Source organism: Bombus pyrosoma, linkage group LG6 (assembly GCF_014825855.1).
Source record: "Bombus pyrosoma isolate SC7728 linkage group LG6, ASM1482585v1, whole genome shotgun sequence".
NCBI classification, from domain to species: Eukaryota; Metazoa; Arthropoda; class Insecta; order Hymenoptera; family Apidae; genus Bombus; species Bombus pyrosoma.
The window spans coordinates 14,622,532-14,642,750 of record NC_057775.1 but is presented as its reverse complement, the minus strand read 5'-3'; the positions used below and the strand labels follow the sequence as shown (position 1 = coordinate 14,642,750).

General features: G+C 39.9%; 1 protein-coding gene across 2 annotated transcripts in view; it reads left to right on the top strand.

Annotated features, from left to right (window-relative positions):
• The window catches only part of LOC122568115 (paired box protein Pax-6), a 57,490-nt gene that overhangs the window by 2,199 nt on the left and 35,072 nt on the right, over nucleotides 1-20,219 (top strand). The window contains exons 1-3 of one of the 2 annotated variants that reach the window (XM_043727487.1): nucleotides 7,382-7,609; nucleotides 19,474-19,726; nucleotides 19,953-20,133. In XM_043727487.1, coding sequence (XP_043583422.1) covers nucleotides 7,597-7,609; nucleotides 19,474-19,726; nucleotides 19,953-20,133 — 447 coding nt within the window. In that variant the 5' untranslated portion in view covers nucleotides 7,382-7,596. Of the gene's footprint in view, nucleotides 1-7,381; nucleotides 7,610-19,473; nucleotides 19,727-19,952; nucleotides 20,134-20,219 lie in introns of those variants that run through there. The other variant, XM_043727488.1, reaches the window with a different exon arrangement.

Below are 20,219 nucleotides of genomic sequence, written 5' to 3'. Positions count from 1 at the left end.
AAAACGCTGTCAATTGAAAGTGAATTGCATCGGGTTTATACCGTTCGAGGGATTAAATAATGCAGCCGCTACGCTTTGTTATTTACCGGCGAAAATTTACCGAGCATCCAAATTACCTTTTTCACGTGATATCGAGGAAATTAAGGTTATTCGCTGTGATTCGTTGAAATTAAGATAAACGAAGCGGGAGACTATAAAGTTCTTCACCAAAATCGTTTTTGAAAAACTACTATTTTTTTTATGTTACAACATTGATAAGAAGCTTGGTTAAATGTCTGAAGTAGCAAAGAATTAAAGATTAAATATTATACTTTCTAATTATAATGAATTCTAGATTATGTGGTAGAAGTCTATACGTAATAAATATATAGATGAATTTGAAACGATGTTACGTGTCAAATAAGTAAAGCACATCTACTCTGACTGTTATTGATAAAGCGATTTAGATAAGATAAGTTGAAGAATTTGCCGACTATATTAAGTATCAAAATGAAGTCTAGTAATTATCAAAGAATAAACCTTCGTCGTATTACGAATAGGAAGCGACCGTTTCATATCTTGAAAATGGATCTTCCTTCGTTTCGCGAGAGACATCTTTCGAAGAACAACACGCTGTTAAATCAATTGTAGAACGACGGAACGACGATGGCAGGTTGGAATTTCCGTACGGCGCCGTTTCGCGTTGATTGAGCTTCCGCCGTTGATATTTTCATCTCATTATACTTTCAAAATTTCGGAACCGCGTGCGCGAACGTGCTAGTATATTTCGAACGAATAAAACAAATTTTCCCTTTATGAATAATTTATGCCATCGTCGACGGAATTAGGGATCGCGGGCCACGATGGCGCGCGGACACGGCGAACACCTGTCCGCCTTTATTATTTTTACACGAACGCCGACTCGTCTGCGAGCGAGCTCCAGAGGTGGGGAAAAAAGAAACATCGCGCGCGCTCATTGAAAGTGATACAATCTCGGAAAATAACAGATGTCCCCTCGTTGCTTTCGAGTGCTCGACAAAGAAACGCTTTCGTCTACCTCTGAGATTTCACGTAAAGCCCTTTGTTGTACTTGAACCGCTCCAGGCTGAAGAGACAACCGGCCTGTCGCAGGAAATTTACCGATCCAAATCATTTACTAATTCTATGCACCTTTCTTCTCTTTACAAATTGTGGCTACTAACGACGTAGTGTGTAGAAAAATCAAAGAAACCTAACCGCAATAAAATTTGTAAATATAACCTACCAACATATGATATTTACAATTGTCGTTAAACAGATTTTTTTGAATTACCCTGGATATACAGAGTTTAGTTTTCAGGTTAGGGAAACCTGAAAATGAAAATCTCATTGAGAGAAAACAAATTTTCAGTTTTTTTCTGAAACTCACGATGTTCTACAACAAAATTCCTATAATATTTTCAATCATCATCATCTTCGCTAATAACCACATTTGCGCTGAAACGGCATTGAACGTTAGTAACAGAAAAGAAGAGAAAGTATACAACATATTGGATTTTACAATTTGCCTAATACATATCGTGAAAATCAGCATGAGAAATCAACACGCGTGTAATGACAGTTTAGTTTTTATCTCCTTATAATTTGCAATGCGTTGAAGGTCTTTAGCACGGTCTATTATGCGCGTGGGAAGTGTTGTTTTGCGTGCCATCAGTGCATCGTCTCGAAGTTATCGTTCATTCCGCCTAACGAGATGCAACCTGTCGGAGAGATGTGATGTTCAGTGCCGCACGAAGTTAGCCGTGGGTCGTATGCTTCTAACGAGAGTAGTTGCGGCTCGTTTTCTCGCTTTCCTTCGCATTCCGCGTCCGACGGTCCTCGAACAGAGGCATCGTAATTTCATGTTTATTTACTGTGTGTCCTGAACCGAAAATTGTCAGGCATTAGGTTAATGTACAAAAACCCTCTTTGCATTTAACGATCTCTCGTTAACGAGGCCACAAAATCGCGAAATATTTTTCATCGGAAGTCGTTTTCGCCGAAAGGAAAAGCGTGCACCCACCTGTATTTAATTGCAAATCGAGCGTCGAGGATGTCGTTACGCGTTGGACCCGTCGCTTTGAAACTTGTTTTTTCGTCCCATTGCGAGAAAGCGACGAAACCTTACCCCGTGGTAATTTTTCGCGTAAAGTGTCTCAGACTGACTGGCTAACGGAACGAAGTAATTTAATGTGTCGCAGACTCTTCTAAACACGCGACGTAGGAGACCGAAGGAACCGAGTACATAATTAGTAAATTTTGTGCAGATTTAATTTCTGTGAGAATTTAAACACGCTTATAGTTAACACACTATACCGGGTGCATTCTGGCTCACCAAATAATACAGTTATGTAGGTATGTATTTCTGTGTCGATTAATTTCTTCCTTTTTTTTTAAATTGGAGATACATTAACGAATTCTTATTATATATATTAATATATTTAATTTCAATTATCTGCGATTTGAAATCATGATATAATACAGGAATAGAGGAGAGTCAACGATATATTACTTTTAATTCATGGATTTTGGATTGGTGATTTCTGCTGGACAAAGTTTCAATAGCAGGAGCAATGAACGCGATAAATAGTACCGTATTACGTTTCATAATCTGATAGTCGCGCTGGGTATTTGAAGTAAATGTGGTGTTTAGTGCGATACAATGCGTTGTAACCTATAATCAGTCGATGTCGGTGTACAGCTTGCACATTTTGATCGAGCCGGATCGTCGTCTATAACCGTCCAGTGACCCCCTTCGTCGTGACGTTCTCGCGATGCAGATGAAAGGAGCTAATGATCTACGAAGCGGACCGAAAACCATAATTAACACTTATCGTAATCGCGACGTGATTAACCGTGATGAACGAAAGCGACGGTGGAATACGCGTAGGTGTGCGTTCGCGTCGCACGTTGTAAACTCGCCTTCGGACGAGCTGTTCAGATCGCCAAAGAGCATATTACCGACGATGTAAACACTGTGCTGACCGCAACCATCTCGGCTGTGCAAGAGTTAAATTACACGGTCGATAGTAAAAGCTCTTCTTGCTTCCAGCGGAACAAACGATTTCGTGCGTCAACACACGCTGATCACGTTTGAACTGTGCATCATGTGACGTTTTGTTAGCGTTGTAAATGGGCTAGAATGTAATTCTGCAGATCTGGTTTCGCGATATACTTAGTTTTCTACCAGGGCTGCTTTAATATCTATGTATATGATCAGAGGATGTTGGTTTATCTTGACAAAGAATTTCTTTTTTATCCACAGAAAAAGGTATCTGTTCGTTGTAGTCTTTTGATTCTTTTGTGTAGTTTGTATAGGATATGTTATGTCATTGTATATGTACATTAATTTAGGCGATTATTTGTTGCTATTAGTTCAGTAGAACATTGTAAATGAATAACAGTAATATAAGTGTTATAAGATGTGCATGATTTTCCTAATCAAAGTGATCATTCTAACCTAAATTCTTCATATGCTAAAACAACAATTATGTAAAATACTTTGTAGAGTGTAGTGACATCTAGTAACGATATTTGATGTTTTTTCATATCGCAGCGAGGATCTCTTTCCAACACGTATCGATGATGAGAATGAGAACCTCAAATAAACAATTAGAATCTAACAATCAGAAATAATGTTAACATAGCAACTGGCGTTGTAACGAGTAAAATTTTTTTCGTACGCAAAATACAACGCGTCGCCTGTGTTTTCGATCCGCTTTTCGATCGCAATTTCGAAACAACGGTAGAGAGCGACGAACGATAAATTTATGCGCGGCGTAATCAAGCTTGGAAAAATGGAAAAATTTACCGTTGACACCGCGATGTTTATTATTCACCACAGCGTTATTTATTTTCTGGTACACTTTGAAATTTGCTTTCGGCGAACCAGTTTTGACGGTGCCAATATTTGTCCCGTTTCGCGCGCGTGCGATAATCCCCTGAATTATGTTCTTTGAAGCGGCCGCTGTTTTGTATGCGTGGAAGGGCACGTGAAAGAGCGTGCAGAAGTACAGAGATCAAATCGAGTTCTCGTGATTTACCGTTGGCTTATGAAATCGCTCGCAACAATATCGGCCGGTTATTTTTGATAGTCGGCTCGATGTGTTTCATGCGGAAACATTGATCTGCCTTTACGCGAAACCCCGGCCCGTCGCCCGGCGAAATTTGACTTTTTTCCCTTCGAATGTTTCACACGTGTGCTTTTAATGTATCGCGATTATCAATCCGACAGATTTACGACCAGACATTTTTGTTGCGTTTCCTGAATACTGTGGATTTTTTAGTTTATAAATCTGATACGATTTACTGGAGGAAGGGTAGGTGGTGTTTATGTCGATTTTGGCTTAGGTTAATAAATTTGTGAGATTAAAAGAAATGCAGATTTGTTCAAATTATTTTCACATATTTCATTTATCTTTCTTCAACAGGAATGCTTCGAGTAATTGGTTTATTGATAGCCAATTGTTATCAACCCTTAACGTACGAATTTAATAATATACGAGTTCACGAAATACCTGTGGCAATTTTTTTCGTATTAGATTTTTAGGTTAGAAATGAAAATTCTACAACTTACTTTGATACAATATGTTTTATTATAGTATCATCATACTCTTACGTTAGATACATCCTATACAACAATGAATGTATGAATGAAAGTACATAAAAGTAAACGTATATTTATCCTTATTGTCAATATCTCTAGCTTATTAACTTCCTTCTGTTAAGGTATCTTTCCTCTCTTAATGATCGTTGACACAATTGTCAAACACGGTACTCTCACCCTTCCGAGGCCTTGAAATCATACAATACACGGCAATCATCTTCTACTTAATCAGTACGCAACATCCTGGTTTTAATTAATTTATGCCAACGGAAAGTCTCGTCGACAGAAGTGTCAGAAATTCCACCGGCGTTTTGTAATAACCAACATTTCACGTTCGTCCGCTTGGCTAACAACGCCATTGTTGGAGAAACATCGCGAGGTTAAGAAATTATTTCAGCTTTTCACTGGATGTCGACACGAGTTCGCGCGTCCGTGTTCACATTCAAACTAAGCATCTCAACGGATCGGACTATTTAAAGTGTAAGAGTGTGAACGGTCCGAGGAAATACGCTTCTTTGCCTGTTTCTGCACTCGGCGACGGTAAATTGCGAATGCTCGTTTAAAATCAGGCTTTTACCGGCGTAAAAGAGAAGAAAAAGAAGTCTGTTCAAACGTTAACGTTCTCCATCCGTGTTTAATCCATCGGGGGCCACTTGACACGTAATTCTTGTGTTTCCAACGGTCCGCTTAACCGTCAGCTTCGAGTCGAAATTAAGCTTTAACGAAAGTCGTCAGTAGGAAACGCGAGACATTCGTCGACTCGTGCTGCCACGGTGTGAGCCTTCGTGAAAGCGAAATTTAAGCGAAACACGGTTCGCAGCGTTTGCTTTTTCCCTATTGAAAATATAGGAGAAATCATGAAGCGGGATATTACTCTGGACTTGATAAGAAATATTCTGTGTCGAGTTAATTTTATGGCGTGTTTTGAAGAAGAAATGTTTTCTTGTTGAAATCAGCAAAATTTCATTCAACAAATTTGTTAGAAAAGAAGTTAATCATAAATGTAACGGCTACAGGGAGAAATATACATTTCCTGCTTTTTAGGGAAAGAATTTTAAAATTCTATACATACGTTGTCAATCAATCCCATGTTGCCAAGATTGTCTATTTATTGGATTTTTGAACTTCAACTTATTAGCTTTTATTTACTTTTAAAAAACTAATCTATACTAAAATTATAGTATATTATAAAGTATATAATTATATAGCATATTACAATCCTTTGATCACGAAGTATCGTTAAAATTAGAAAATGGACAAGAATACACTTATAATGCTTCTTCCTGTGAACTTTGTATGATAAGGAGTTAATTTTGTAGTATTTCAAATTTGAATATATATATATTTTTTAACTATATACATATATATATGGATGGCAAAAAACATTGTACGCTATAATGAAGTTGGTTTGCTTTATTTAGAACAAAAACTGAAACAAGAAACATGTATGAAAAGCAGCGTGCTCACGTTGGAATAGAATCTCGAAGGCGGAAGCATGTGCTTCGTTTAGTATGAATAAACACCAGGTTGTTTCTGTGAAACGCCGGCGTGCAAGCTCTCGCTTGTAAATCTTATGCATTAGCCTTCTGTGCCCTTGTGACTTCCTGTTGTCGTTGATGTCATAAGATTGCGGCGCGATCGCTATTTTTCTTATTTTCCACGTAATTTTTGTCATTTTTAGTGGTTCGTGCAGAGAGTGCCTCTTTATTACAAATTCTCATTAACAACGCGTAAATATACATAGAGTAAAAATGCTTTCAGCATTCGATGGAAGTTTATGAAAGTAAAGTAGATAAAATATGGTATAGTGTTAACTATACCGCTGACACAATAGCGTCGAATTTTATTTTCAAATGCTTTTTCTCGATCACGTTGTAAATTTCAATGTCAGATAACCGTATTCAACAATTTTTTGCGTTATTCATTTGTACTATCGAATAAACTGATATTCGATAATAGTCTTGTTTCTGATACTACGTTACCGTCGATCGAAGTTAATCTGTTTTCCATTCAGCCTGGTTTGCATATATATCCGATTTTCCTGTCCTCTTTGCCAAAATTTTAAATATTATTTTTTAAATGACTTTCGTGCTTCTTTTGCGTACGTAATTGTCTATATTTTGGTAACGTAATTTTAAGTAGCCCTCCAGTTAGATAGTATGTAATATGAATTTTATAAATAGAACTAGAAGAGCAGGACATTTTTGTAAAATAAAGTATTGTAATCACTCAACGCATAACTGCTACGGTAAAACTCATTTATACTTCTATTTATATGTTTTGTTATGCGTATTTTATCTAAAGCGTTGCATGACCGTTGATGACCGTTGCGTCGCGCGATATCTTATCCAAAGATACGAGAGATTCTTGAATAAATTTTACACACAAATTCTCAATCACGTTTTCAAATATTAAGTATCTCAACGATCTTCCTGTAACAAAATCTGTGAAAATCTAGCTCCTTAAGGAAAACACACACACACGATATATAAATTTCATCCAAAGTGTCGCATGACCTAGTACTGTGTAGGGTATCTGCCTCAGAAATTCCAAAGGCTTAAATAACTCTTATACAAAACTTCTTAATCACGATGTAAATGTCTCTTCTTTCAAATATTACTCTCAACGATTCTCAAACGTTTATCCGCGACCAATAAATCAATGGTAGACGTAAGAAATCGTTGATTTCTCCCTTTCAGCACTGTGTTAGCGTGGCCGGAGGTGGCGGCGGTGGCGGAGGCGGCGGCGGAGGAGGCGGTGGAGGCGGTGGAACGGTCGGCGGCGGTCGGCTGAACCTGCACCTTCGTCCTTGCGGAGGCGGCGGTGGCGGTGGCGGCATCGCCGGAAGTGACAGCGCTTCGGATTACCCGCCAAGTGCTACGGCAGCGCGGAGCAGGGAAGCGGCGGCGGCGGCGCTGCACGCGGCAAGAACCCTGTTGGGCGCGGGGGTGGCTAACCCTTGCTCGCCCACCCCCGAACCGCCCTTCTGGAAGATGCCACACAAAGGTTGGTCAAACGAGCTTGTTTATTTACGCGGCTAAAAACACCACGACCCGAAAGTTCTCGGGCTTTTGTCAACTTTTTTTTTTGCCTGATATTTTTTATCATCTTTTTTTATGCGGCGGTTATGTTCCTTTGTATTGTGGATAGAATTAGGGAAATGTAAATCTGGTATTCATTTATTGTATTGGTATGTAATATGATCAATTGTTATTATATGTGTATACTACACATTATATAATATTATATATTATTATTGATTTGCCGATTATATTTTTTTGAAGTATGGGAAAAATTAAGAAGATCTATTATGTATCTAGCATCGATTGATTATTGAATTTTATGGTTTGTAAGTTGAGTTAACTTTGGATTCTGTGCTTTTCGTTTTGTCACTTTACGTGTGAGCGGTGAATTAAGCGTAAGCGATGGACTGTTAATTCTTTGTCTTGCAAGATTTTTAGTTATTATATTAATTAGAGTCTAGAGTCAGTCATTTGAAAGTGCGTAATTTATTAAATTAAAATTAAAACTCGATACAACTGTTTTTGACATTTAAAATAGAATTCCTATCGCGTGGGCTAGTCGATGTTATAAGACAAGTAGTTAAGGTCAATCGTAAAGCATACATATTGCTTTTACTGTGGTATAACAATTTTTAATGCATAACCGTTCTAAAACAAATTTTAATTACGAAAGTTTTACAAATGCACTATTGTCACTTTATACACGTCTATTTATAAATATTATAAAACTCATTCACCACAGATGGAATTACTGTTGCACAACATCCCCCCCACGCCAAAGTGTTCGATTGTAATCCGTGCTTCGATGAACCGAGAGTTTAGCCTTTTCTTCTCTTTATTTGGTTTTGCTTACAAGCTATATTAATCAAGCTTTCGCGTATTTCAAGGCAATTTTTTATTTTTACCACATTACTATTTTCTTCTCTATCAACATGACGTTTTATTGACATATTATTTAATAACAACAATAAAATTCCATAGGAAAAAGAGTAACGAACGTCTCTCGAATCTGTTAAGAAGACAAGTTCTTCTTCGTGCAGGAATAAGAAAAAGAGTGGAAATCACGAGACTCAGAAAACTGAAAGGTGGCCGATTATCTGTCATTCAGATGCGGTATCTGGACGATCCGGCTCTTGTATCTCGTTGACTGTGCTAATAGAAGGCCGTTACAATGCGGTCGAGCGTCGGTCGCCTTTCGTATTGTCAGCGATCGTTAGCGTCAACTTTGTACCGTGTACCGTGAAACCCGAGACACGAGGATATTTTATTTCCTTTTCTTCTTTTTTGTCGATACACAGTCGGGTTGAACGATGGTCGTATCTTCGGGATGGATTTCGAGTTGTCTCCAACCGGGACGCGAGGGCCCGGTTCCTTGAATCAGTTCTGAGCCTTGCACTGATACAAAATGCCGACGAACACGAGCTCTTCTCTTGATGTTTCGATCTACTTGATCACCTAGATAGGTCCTCTTATTTTTATACCAGATTTCTGAAGTCTTGCTATGAACAACACTCTTGATGATAAAATGCATACGATTTAATATTTCAATTAACTTATGGAATAGTTGAGTCTGTATAATTAGATGGATGTTTGTGTATTTAAGTTATGTTGCACATTTTTATGCAATTGAAAATGGGATACTCGGTTGTGTAAAAATATGTCATAAGAAAAAATCAATATTTTCAATGAAATTAATTTAATATTCATTAGGTGCCAGTAATTCTGATGTTAATCCAATCATAAATTATCAACAATGTATTGTTTATTCCAACCAATTTCTTTGTACAACCGTACTCGCTGCAATAAATATTCTAATAAACTGTCGCTAATTCTGTATACCTAAGAAATTCTCGATCCTCAAGCATTCCTGTGACCGCAAAGCTTTGCCATATATTATTTTACTTTAATGCAACATCGAGTACCCTAATTAACAGTGTATCCTTTCTAAACGCGTCTCAATTTACATCTTGTTACCTTTCCGCTAACGGTTGGCCGATGTTTCTGGGTGGGCCCGTAGGATCACATAGGTGGTTCGGATCGCACCGCAGCCTTCGGGGCGAAATTTGTGACCTTCGCAATGAGTTATACGAAGGGGTGCGCAAATACGTGTACGCTTATGGGCTTAGGTGGGGCTCGCGGTTACCCCCGGGGTTAGCCGGTAACCCGACACGCCTTTCCTTGGCTTCTGTCGGGCCAACAGCCCCTTCAACGGAGAACTCGACGCTCGAAGGGTGGCGCCTTTTACCTAAAAAGCTTCTGCCGATTCGGTGCTAGCCGACCTTCCCCTCCTATCCGACTACAACACTCGGCACAATCGGGGTGTATTGCTTCGGGTCAGGCTGGGTCAGGCGTTGGCTTTAATAACCGGAGCGCCTACACCGCCAATTTGTCTCTCCTTTGTGAACGTTCGTTTCGCGTTCTATCCGTGTGCGTGCTCCTCTCCTCTGTTTGCTACAAATCGGTACACGACGTTGGTCAGATTCATTCGTGCGTTCTTCAGGGCGCGAATCGTTTTCCATTTTATTGATTTTTTATGCGATTTTTAGTTCTGATTCCATATCTTGCTTGATATTTTTTAATTTACAATACGATTGTGTATTTAATTGAAGTTTAATTGCTATGTATTTTCTGTTTATAAATGTTGACGAAAATTGCGCAAGCATACTTTCAATTACAATCTACGTGTATATTTAATGTTCAATTTTTGTATTATCGATAACTTACATTTCTTCCTTCGATTAGGTTTTCTTAAATATTCATGTTATCCTTATACCACATCCACCTTCATCAGTGAGTAAAAATATTTGATATGACATATACTATCCTCTTATGATTTTATACAAACTATCAAAAAGAGAAACCACAGGACTAAGAAATCAACTTGCCATACTCAACATAGCTAAAATAAATCTTTTACCCCCGCCCCCAAAATTGTAGCTTTTTCTGCAAGCAGACAACAGTTTCTCTTCCACGCCGAAACCCAGAACCACGCATCAATCTGGTAAATTCCCTTCAGTTTCAGTCCGTTAAAATTGATTCGCGCGGCAGGTCTCAGGTCAGGCCGTTTGTACCAGGGGCGTGTATGTTTATCCGAAGTTTGGTCGGATCGTATTACGTTCGACGATCATAATACCCGAGTTCGAGCACAGAAGAGTTCTCTCCCCTTCGGATGGTGGTGTGAGCACCATTCGAGCATCGGAGAGAGTCGCGAGAGGAGACCTACAACTACAATACCCTTGCGGCACGAGCTTGCGCGGACGCATACACGTACGAACATGCACACAACCACCGTCCTTTCTTGTACGATTTTCTATCGTCTCCTCTTCGTTCTTTGGCACGGTGTTTCCCCTTCATCTATCTCTCCTTGCTTCCATAAAAGCAGCCCCCGTAGCTATTGGAATCAAACGGCCGATTCACGAGAGCACTTTATTTCGTGCTAGGTTACAAGATTTGTTAATGGTTATGGGCGTTCGTGTGCCGGCCGACTCGTGTGCCAGCCGAAGCTGTGGAGATTACCTGCGCTGGCTTTTCGAGGGGCAATAAATGTCGAGGGTGCGGGATTATCCATGCCCAGGCAATAGGATATCGCTCGTAATGCATCTCCAGATTTCCTGTTAGTTTCATAATTTATGCTACAGCCCCATTGATGGAACAGTTTTCCTTCCGGTTCTTTGGTCAGTTTTCCTATTGTGCGAAGAATCGATTGTTTTACCCTTTATGAGTGGAATTTTGTTTGCATAGGAAAATAAAATGTCGGTCTGAGTAAATTAGGAACTAATTAAATCCCATAAGTAAGTTAAATAGGATCGGTATAACCATATAATAATTAAGTAGAATAGCATAGTGTTGGACCCATAGAAGTCCAAGAAATGGAATGATGTGTAAAAGTTGCGTACTAACAATACGAAATGACGATTTGAATATTTAGATAATTGAATATTTGAATGTTTGGAAATTTAAGAATTTGAAATTGACGTGAATGCATCGTCAATAAACGTAAATAAAGTAACATATTCGAGTATGTATTCTTATTTTAGAAAATTCTAATGATTGAAAAGTTACTTGAAGAGAAAAGACATTGGGCAATTGTTACATTATATAGACAGACTGCACTGTATACGTGTTTTTTTAGTTTCTGATGTCAAATAATGTTGAGTCGAAGAAATTGAGTTTCGAGTTCAGACGACTGAGAGAACAATTTTTGAGAAGAACAATTCTGCAACGTTGTTGGTTCTGAAGCTGTATTGTAACGAGTAACAATCAAGTTTGTCTTGTGTAGTTCTCCATCAGTAGAACAATTATACGTAACATCATTTTAAATAGCCCTTCTATCATACAAACTCCGTATTTAATGTTAATTTTGTGGTATTAAATACGTAATTTGAAAGATATATTTCGGATTAAATATTTAATATTTATTATTCAATAATTTTTGCGTACATATATTTAGCAACGTATAATCTTCATATTTACAGCTTCAATATTTATATCAACCAATTGATGAACAAAATATCCATTAGCATTATACATAGATAATTAAAAGTGATGAGAAAGACGGAACCCTTTAACGCCTCTCAAACTATATAACAACTTGGCAAGAGCAAAATCGAAAAGAAAAGCAAAGGGAAAGGACAACTAAAGGGAAAACAGAGGTACGTCAGCGACTTTAAATTACCCGGCGCGCATTTAAATACCAATTACATTACCAGCGACTTCGCAATTATAATTAAGGAACGCGCGAGTGTAATCACCCGACTACTAACTTCGATGCCATGTCGGCGGGCGGGGGCGCGCGTTTCCGTGGTTTCTGTTGGTGGTGAAAAGCGACGAAGATCCGATGCCTCGCGGCTTTAATAATAAGACGCGTGGTAATGAGTATACGCCGTTAGGATGGCGTTGCTTTCGCTAATTCAACGCTGCTTCTTAATACTGGCCCTTAATGAATTCGTCAGAGAAGGAACCTCGAGCGAGATGGAGTACGTTTTAAGCCCATTAGAGCAAGGAGGACAGGTAGAACATCTCTCTCTGCCCGCGATTCAACTCATTACAGTATGTATGCTTCGCACGCCATCTTTGATGTCGCGGTAGGACGCGCTCAGATGAAACTCTTGCTTCCTCGTGGCGTGGATTTAGCCCGAATAACGCTTCCAGCAAGTTGTCAGAGCGAGCACTCTCTTCTCCTCGTTTCTCTCCTCTCACGCTTTCAATCCTCCATCCCGACAACGTGATAATAACGTTTAACGAGTGTTACCTCTCTTTTGGACTAAATAAAACGCATCGTACCGCCGGTTTTCTCGCGCTACTTATTCTCCTCTTCCGTCATTGACGCCAGTGACATGCATGAATGAAAAGAAAATATGTATTTCCAGTGGAACGTGCGCGCACGCGGGATATTCTTCTTCGCGCGCGCCGCGGTCTCTTCGCTTAATGGGATTACCGCTTGTTACGTCTTTGAACGTTATTAAGCCACGGAAGGGCGATTCTCTTGGGGCAACAGCACGCTTTTCTAGCACGGTGCATGAATGCGATGGAAAAAGGGGGAAATTCTGTTATCTGATCTTGAAGGTTTCGTTGACGCGGAAACTTGTTAATCGTATAGGAATTCTGTCATGCTGGGAAGACGAGGTTCGCTATTCAAGCTTCTTATTTGCGTAGAGGGTCTCCCAGCTGAAAAGCACTAGTTTGCAAACTGAGATATAAAAGTTTGTGTAAATGTTTAACTAGAAATACTTGTAAGCGGCTAAAGGATTGTGCTTCAAAATTTATTTGAATTTCTTCTGCGTAGTACTAAATGAACTCTATGGAACTCTACCTGCTGTGTTCTTATGTAAAAGTATTTAATTCGAACAATGTAATATCGCTAACTTGAACATTAACTTCTAGAATGCATAAGATATGCGTGTGTGTACATATATATAACTGTGTGGGTATATCATTAAAACATTTTCAGCTTAAAATGCTACATTGACGACGGTTATATCAACAACACTCAGATTGCAATATCGAACGTAATAAAACGAAACCTGACAAGAACAAGAGTCTTCCAATTCATTAAACGAACGGAGTATCTCGGAGTGCTCGATAACTTTTTCTAGAGATCGGTCGCCGGCTCGAGGAGTTTACATGATTTTAACGAGAATGGCGGCACTTCATGTCGGAAATATTGCCGTGTCGAACTCTCTGTGCGGTCTACGACATGGAATGAACCGGTCATGAAAACTCTTAACGTTCGAAAGGATGCCACTCGAAAACGCACTGGCTAATTACGCGCGTAATATTATTGCGTTCCATTAAACAAGCATCCTAACGTAAACTTCCCGTCATCGCTGGGAATTGAAGTGGCGTATTAACCGGTTCGCTGGCCTGTTTTGTTTCTATTATGGGATAACGATCAATCGTGTTTCTTTCCAGCCATTTGCTGCTTACTTTCCCGTTTCTCACGGAGAAATATATCGTTTAGTATCGCATTGTTTACGAGTGTGCATATATACATTCGCCGCTGTTACCCCGCTGGAAATTTGCTAATTCGCCATAGTCCCTCTGTAGCGTTAGTGAACATTATTAGATGCGAAACGGAGTTGCACGACGCGACGGTTTACGAGCTATCGTTAGTCTCGCGTTAGTTTCGTCAGGAACTGTTGTCTAAATAAAGAATGTCGTAAGTGGAATGTAGATATCGTTGAAGCACTTGCGAATGCATGGTAGAGAGATAACGCCTTCTGTATGCCACTGGTTATTACTTGACCTGCGTTCTAACCCGTACACTAGTAAAATATGGATTGCGTGTACTCTCTATAACGCGATTATTTTTTTGGATATAGTTCGTTTTTAGCAGCAGAATTTATAGTTTGGGTAAAGGAGCTAGCGAGATGAGGTATGTCTACGATTGAGGTACGATTTAATTATTAGTCATTTATGTTGGTTACCTAATATTTTATCCTGATACACACGTATTTCAATCGTAGAGCATTGTTGAGTGAAGTGCGAATTGGAGTTCACGTACAGTTTTCTGTCATGTGTCAGCGCTACTTTAATTACGTAATTCAGCTTGCTTGTCTTCTAAAAACGGAATTATAAATCAGCTTATCTTTTCTAACGAAAGTATCACAAAAATAAATATCACGAAAATATGCAATCTACTACTACATTAGTAGGATAATGTTGGGTTTGAAAATTCCAAGATTAACAGAGCTAAAACCAAAACAAGTATATACAAGTCGGTCCACAGATAGGTACGGCGCAAACGAGGCATGCAACATTTTTCTGATTTCACAGCGCTGACACTATATGTACATTTGCTTTCTATCCCTGCTAGCTGAATCGCGTATACACATGTGTATGTATACATACTCGTGTAACACTCTCTAAAAAACAAATAGTATAAAAAAATCGTATAGTGTCATCATCGCGAAATCGTACCAATCACGCGCATCTTACAACTACTTGCTCCAACTCTTAACACATCAAAGTTCCATAGATTCAAACGAAGCGCTATTACAAGATATTCCGAGGTGCAAAACGAGTGGAAATTGTATTAATCGTTGCGAAGACAGTATTTATACGCTACAAACAGCAGACTCACACAAGTATTTCCACGCTTAAACAGAACGAAATGGCAGAATTTTCACTCCTCCCACCCCTCTTGTCTAGGGCGGTAGCGTTAGGAACGGTAGGTTTAGGGGTTGTTTGGCGAGGGAGGTCGGTCGCGGCGAGAGAGAGAGAGAGGGGGGAAGGGAGGGTGAGAGGAACGGAAGGTAGGGCGGCGACGGAGGGGCTGTAGCTGAGAGGGGGTGGTTGGACGGAGAGGAAGGGTGCCGCGACGTCGTGCGCCGGCAGGATGGGATTTAATCTGTGTCCCGTTTCACGCTCAGCCAAGTGGAACCTTTTTGCCTCACTTTGCGGCATGACTCGCTTTTGCGCTGGTCGTCGCGTAGATTAACGCGAAATTATATATAAAGAATGTGTGCGGACGGCGTGTGCACGGGTCGTCGGTGCCGCTGTGCTACGGACGATTCGCTCTCCTCGCGCGAGACGAGAGAGAAACAAGGAGGAAAGGATAGGAGCGGAGCTAGTAGAGGGAGAGAGAAAGCCTTCTACTTTGTGCGTTCCTCCAGCCGGTTTCTCTTTCGCCGTGTATGTATGCGTCCGAGTCACACCCTCTTTGTAATGAATTAAAACTGGTGAAAAACCAGCGGCGGGTTTGTGTCGTCCCACAAAGCGGAGACGACAGCGTGTTCTCGCGGCGACGCGACGCGACGTCGGGATTTCGATGCCCCCAACCGTTTATTTTTACGACACACGAGTTTTACAGTAAAAGCAGCGGCCCCCGCGAGGGGATCGGGCAACCATATCGATGGAACGGTCTTGAGTTTTGCTCGATTTCCTAGGTCGTGATTTTCAATACATGTATTTCCGAGGACGTTAGAAGAAAAAAACATGTTGATGATGGTCTAAGATAGATTTCTATAGGAGGTTTAGAGAGGATTTCTTAGACCGTGCGTTGTGCCCATGATTAAACTATTTATCGTGCGAGGCAAAGGCAGTTTGATGAGCGAACCGATCACATAACAGTAACGGCTTATACGGCAACATCTTGTTGGCATAAAGAAGAATGTGTTCCTTTGCGAGAGATAATCTTCTTCTCGCTGAATGAAAGAACTCTGTATGATTAGATAGTCGGTAGCAGACACGAATGTTCAGTCCCGGTGTTATTTTAGAATATGGCGTGTGATGTGCCAGGAAATGTTTCCCATGATTTTTGCGTTACACGCATTAAAAAATAGTGCGTGTCGTTTGTAAACACACTTACATACGTGGGTATTCGCGTGATTGCCGAATGAATATTCATGGAGTGGTGGCAAGGTGAAGCGGGGTTTTCGAAGGATAGCCGTCATTTTAATCGGATCAAGAAAAAAGTCTTAACGTTATGTCGTTATCGTATCTTTTACGCGGCATGCATAATTGAATAGACATTGCGCCTCCATTCAAAGTCCACCATCGCTTTCAGTGCTGTCATCAAAGTACCCTGTAGAAATGCCTATTATCCATTAACATATCTCCATTTTTTTATGCAAAGTTCTTGTTTGCCTTGCCCCTTAAAGACATACGTTCAGATAGGGTCCCGAGATAACGATTAATAAGCTAAGCCTTAGCGAGTTTATTTCATGAATCCATACGATTATGTGTGTGTTTTTTGACGAGTTACACTTTCGAAAGTTACGTTCGATATAAAGACAACTTTCGATAGCGTGCATGTAATAAGAGTTTAAATTTAGCGATATTAAATACTTTATCAGATGTCTAATTTAGTAACTTCACCATGATAAACAGCTAGGTGAAGAAAATAGAGAACGATCGATTGTAAATTATCTAAATGCTTAGCCAAGAATGATTCGTACCGCCATACGACAGAGTACTATACACAATGCATTCGTTCATGTATTAACGGAAATTAGTCGATAATAATATTTATTTCCTTCAAGTTCCGTGCTTTTACCTTTGAAATTTATCATTAATTCAATTCTATCAGGAAAAAGTATATAAAAAACGAGAGAACAGCAAACGAGTACCTTCGTAGTCGTTTTTTGCTAGTTCTGTCAAAAATAAAAAAAAAATCGCGATATATTCGGCATTATGTTTGCAGTGATGTAATATCGCGAAGCGGCAGGATATTCGAGGAAGGAAAAGTGACAGATAGTTGTAGAGGCGGAAACACGCCCACTTTGAGCGTGAAATAAGCACGAAACGCGTGGAATTTCGGCCCTCTCGTGATGCCGGGAAAAGGCTGATGAGAACGCGTGGTGTACCTGCGACGTTATACACAAAGTGGTTTCATACGGTGCCGCAGCGCCACGGCAAACCATTCAAATTGCGTTTCAACTATTTCTTGTCGTTTTGCGCCGCGCAAAAGCAGGAGATTAATTAAATTCGTTAATTGCAAGATGCATTTAGCGCGAGCAGCAATGCCAAGTACGGCAGCCGCGCTGTAGTCCCTGCGCCCAGCCTTGTGCACCCCGTAGTCACGGCTGCAAGGTTCGTTCCGCCCTTATTCTTCGCACGCTGTCGGCGTTAGCACGTAAATTTAGAGAAAGGTCGACGACAAAAGAGCAAAAGGCCCACTTTGCACGTCCACCCCGTTGTGTTTCTTCGTGCCCTGTAAAACCATGTAGATTCTTTGGCGGCGGGAACGTTAACGTTAACGTCCTTCGAGGGTGGCGCTTCGTTCAAATCGTTTCGTTTTCCTGGTAATGGCAAAGCGAAATAACGTTGTTCTTTCTTGTTTTTTTACAGCGTTCTCTTTTTTAAATTCCTTTTTATCATTTTTGTTTTACTATTCTGTTTTTGAAAATACATCTTGGGTTTTATTTGCAATCGTTTATCATGTTAATCCTACTGCGTTCCTTCATTTTAGGCCCAATTAAATCTTTAAAAAATTATTACTGGTATGCACGATTTGATGCATTCATCAGAACGGCGGTTTATTAAAACACGTATTCACCGTGATAACACAGAGTTATTATTAAATACAGATTCTTTGATGGTGGGAATGTTAACGTCCTTCAATGGTAGCCTTTGTCTCCTGTTCCTTTTTTCCGTCCTTTTATAAACTCATTTTTACCGTTTTATTTTTGAAAATATATTTTGATAAATCGCCGAGGTACGTGCGCGAATGGCCTGATTATTTGCAGTCGTTTATCTTGTTAAATTTAACAAAAGTCTATTGATTTTTACGAACGCGTGTCATCGAAAAACGAGTTAATTGTGGTTTCGGCTATTTTCATCGATTAACCAATGCAAATATTGCCAGTGTACTCTTTAGTGTTTGGAATTGTCCCTCCGCAATTGTAGACAGTTACAATCGTTCCGACTGTGTTGCGTAACGGAATTAACAATGGCGCTCTTTTTTTTTTTTAAATATTCATCGTCTACAATTGATTCGCGTTCTATGGGCATTGTAATTATTAAAAGTCGCGAATATTTGCGTTTATCTTATGCAAATTGTTACACGATTTACAACAAATTCAACGTTACTGTTATTTGTAGTTCTCCCTTCCATTTTAACGATCACATGGCGGCGCATACGCCATATATTATTCTGGAACAGTACACGTACGGGGATTAACCTTCTGCGGTCCAACTGTATCTTCCAGGCAGTTTCAAGCGCCATGATTCTACGTCTCCAGAAACATTAACTGCGGAGTATCACGCAGAAGAATACATACATTTTTGTCTGTGTCATTCTATAATCGAGATAAATTCTTACCTCTTTTATATACCATTGCATATTTCTCGTTAGAAAATTTAAATAAAAATATATAAGAAATTTATCTGGCTAGAAAATTCTGCACGCTACTGTATTTTAACCACTTTAACCCGTTTCACAGAACGACTATTTAAAAATTTGATAAAAGAAAGATATTAATCACCAACAAAACATTAATTTTCGAATCACAGGTATTAAACGTTTATTAGAAATCCTATTTCATCAATATTAATTCTACTCCTCCTCCCCCTCCCCCTTACAAAAAAATAAGATCCGCATCGATATTTGGCCGTGCGAAAGGAATTAATCGTTCAGTGGAAAATCGAATTTCTGATCTTCAATCCATGATGTTAGTAGCCGCATTATATCGAGAACTGAATCGACAATGTGGTGATTATCAGTAGCACGCGGTTCGTCATCGCCTATGTATGTCCACGACGATGTTGATGACGATGCATGCGGTGCAATCAGACTAATAAGAACGTGGACGATGCGTACGCGTGGATACATATGGGTTGGTGTTTATCCAACCAGACACTCTGGCTAAGTGACAGAATACACATTGCGCGCGTTTTGATTCACAGAGGAGGACTTGATGCACGGGGGTGGTGCGGGTATTGGCGGGGGTTCTATGGTCGGACAGAACTCAATATTTGGGTGCTCGGCTGCAGGACACAGCGGGGTTAACCAGCTTGGCGGTGTTTACGTCAACGGCCGACCATTACCAGACTCGACAAGGCAGAAGATCGTCGAACTGGCCCACAGTGGTGCTAGGCCCTGCGACATCTCGCGCATACTGCAAGTCAGCAATGGATGCGTTTCCAAGATCCTCGGCAGGTCAGTCATGGATTATTGTTCAGGGTGAAAGACTTTGAAAAACTTTGATCTAACATTCGTGTGATTGTCAAAAGATCAAAGTAATTCTGAATTGGCTAGGAATCTTATAATTTTGAAAAAGACTGACTCTTCTTTATTTTATATTTTATTATTGTTCTCTTCTTTGTTATAACTTAGATGAATCAATATTTTAATTCTTTTTTCAAGAAATTGATTTCCTCTTTAGGTATTACGAGACTGGTTCGATCAAACCGCGTGCAATCGGTGGTAGCAAGCCACGCGTAGCGACCACACCAGTGGTGAACAAAATCGCCGATTACAAACGAGAATGCCCGTCGATTTTCGCCTGGGAGATCCGTGATCGACTGCTGCAGGAAGGTGTTTGCAACAACGACAACATTCCAAGCGTAAGTACAAAATATTTGTGGATACAGTAGTTTCCCTTGAAAATATCATAAGATTCACTTCAAGCATAGCCTGGCGCGATCTAAAA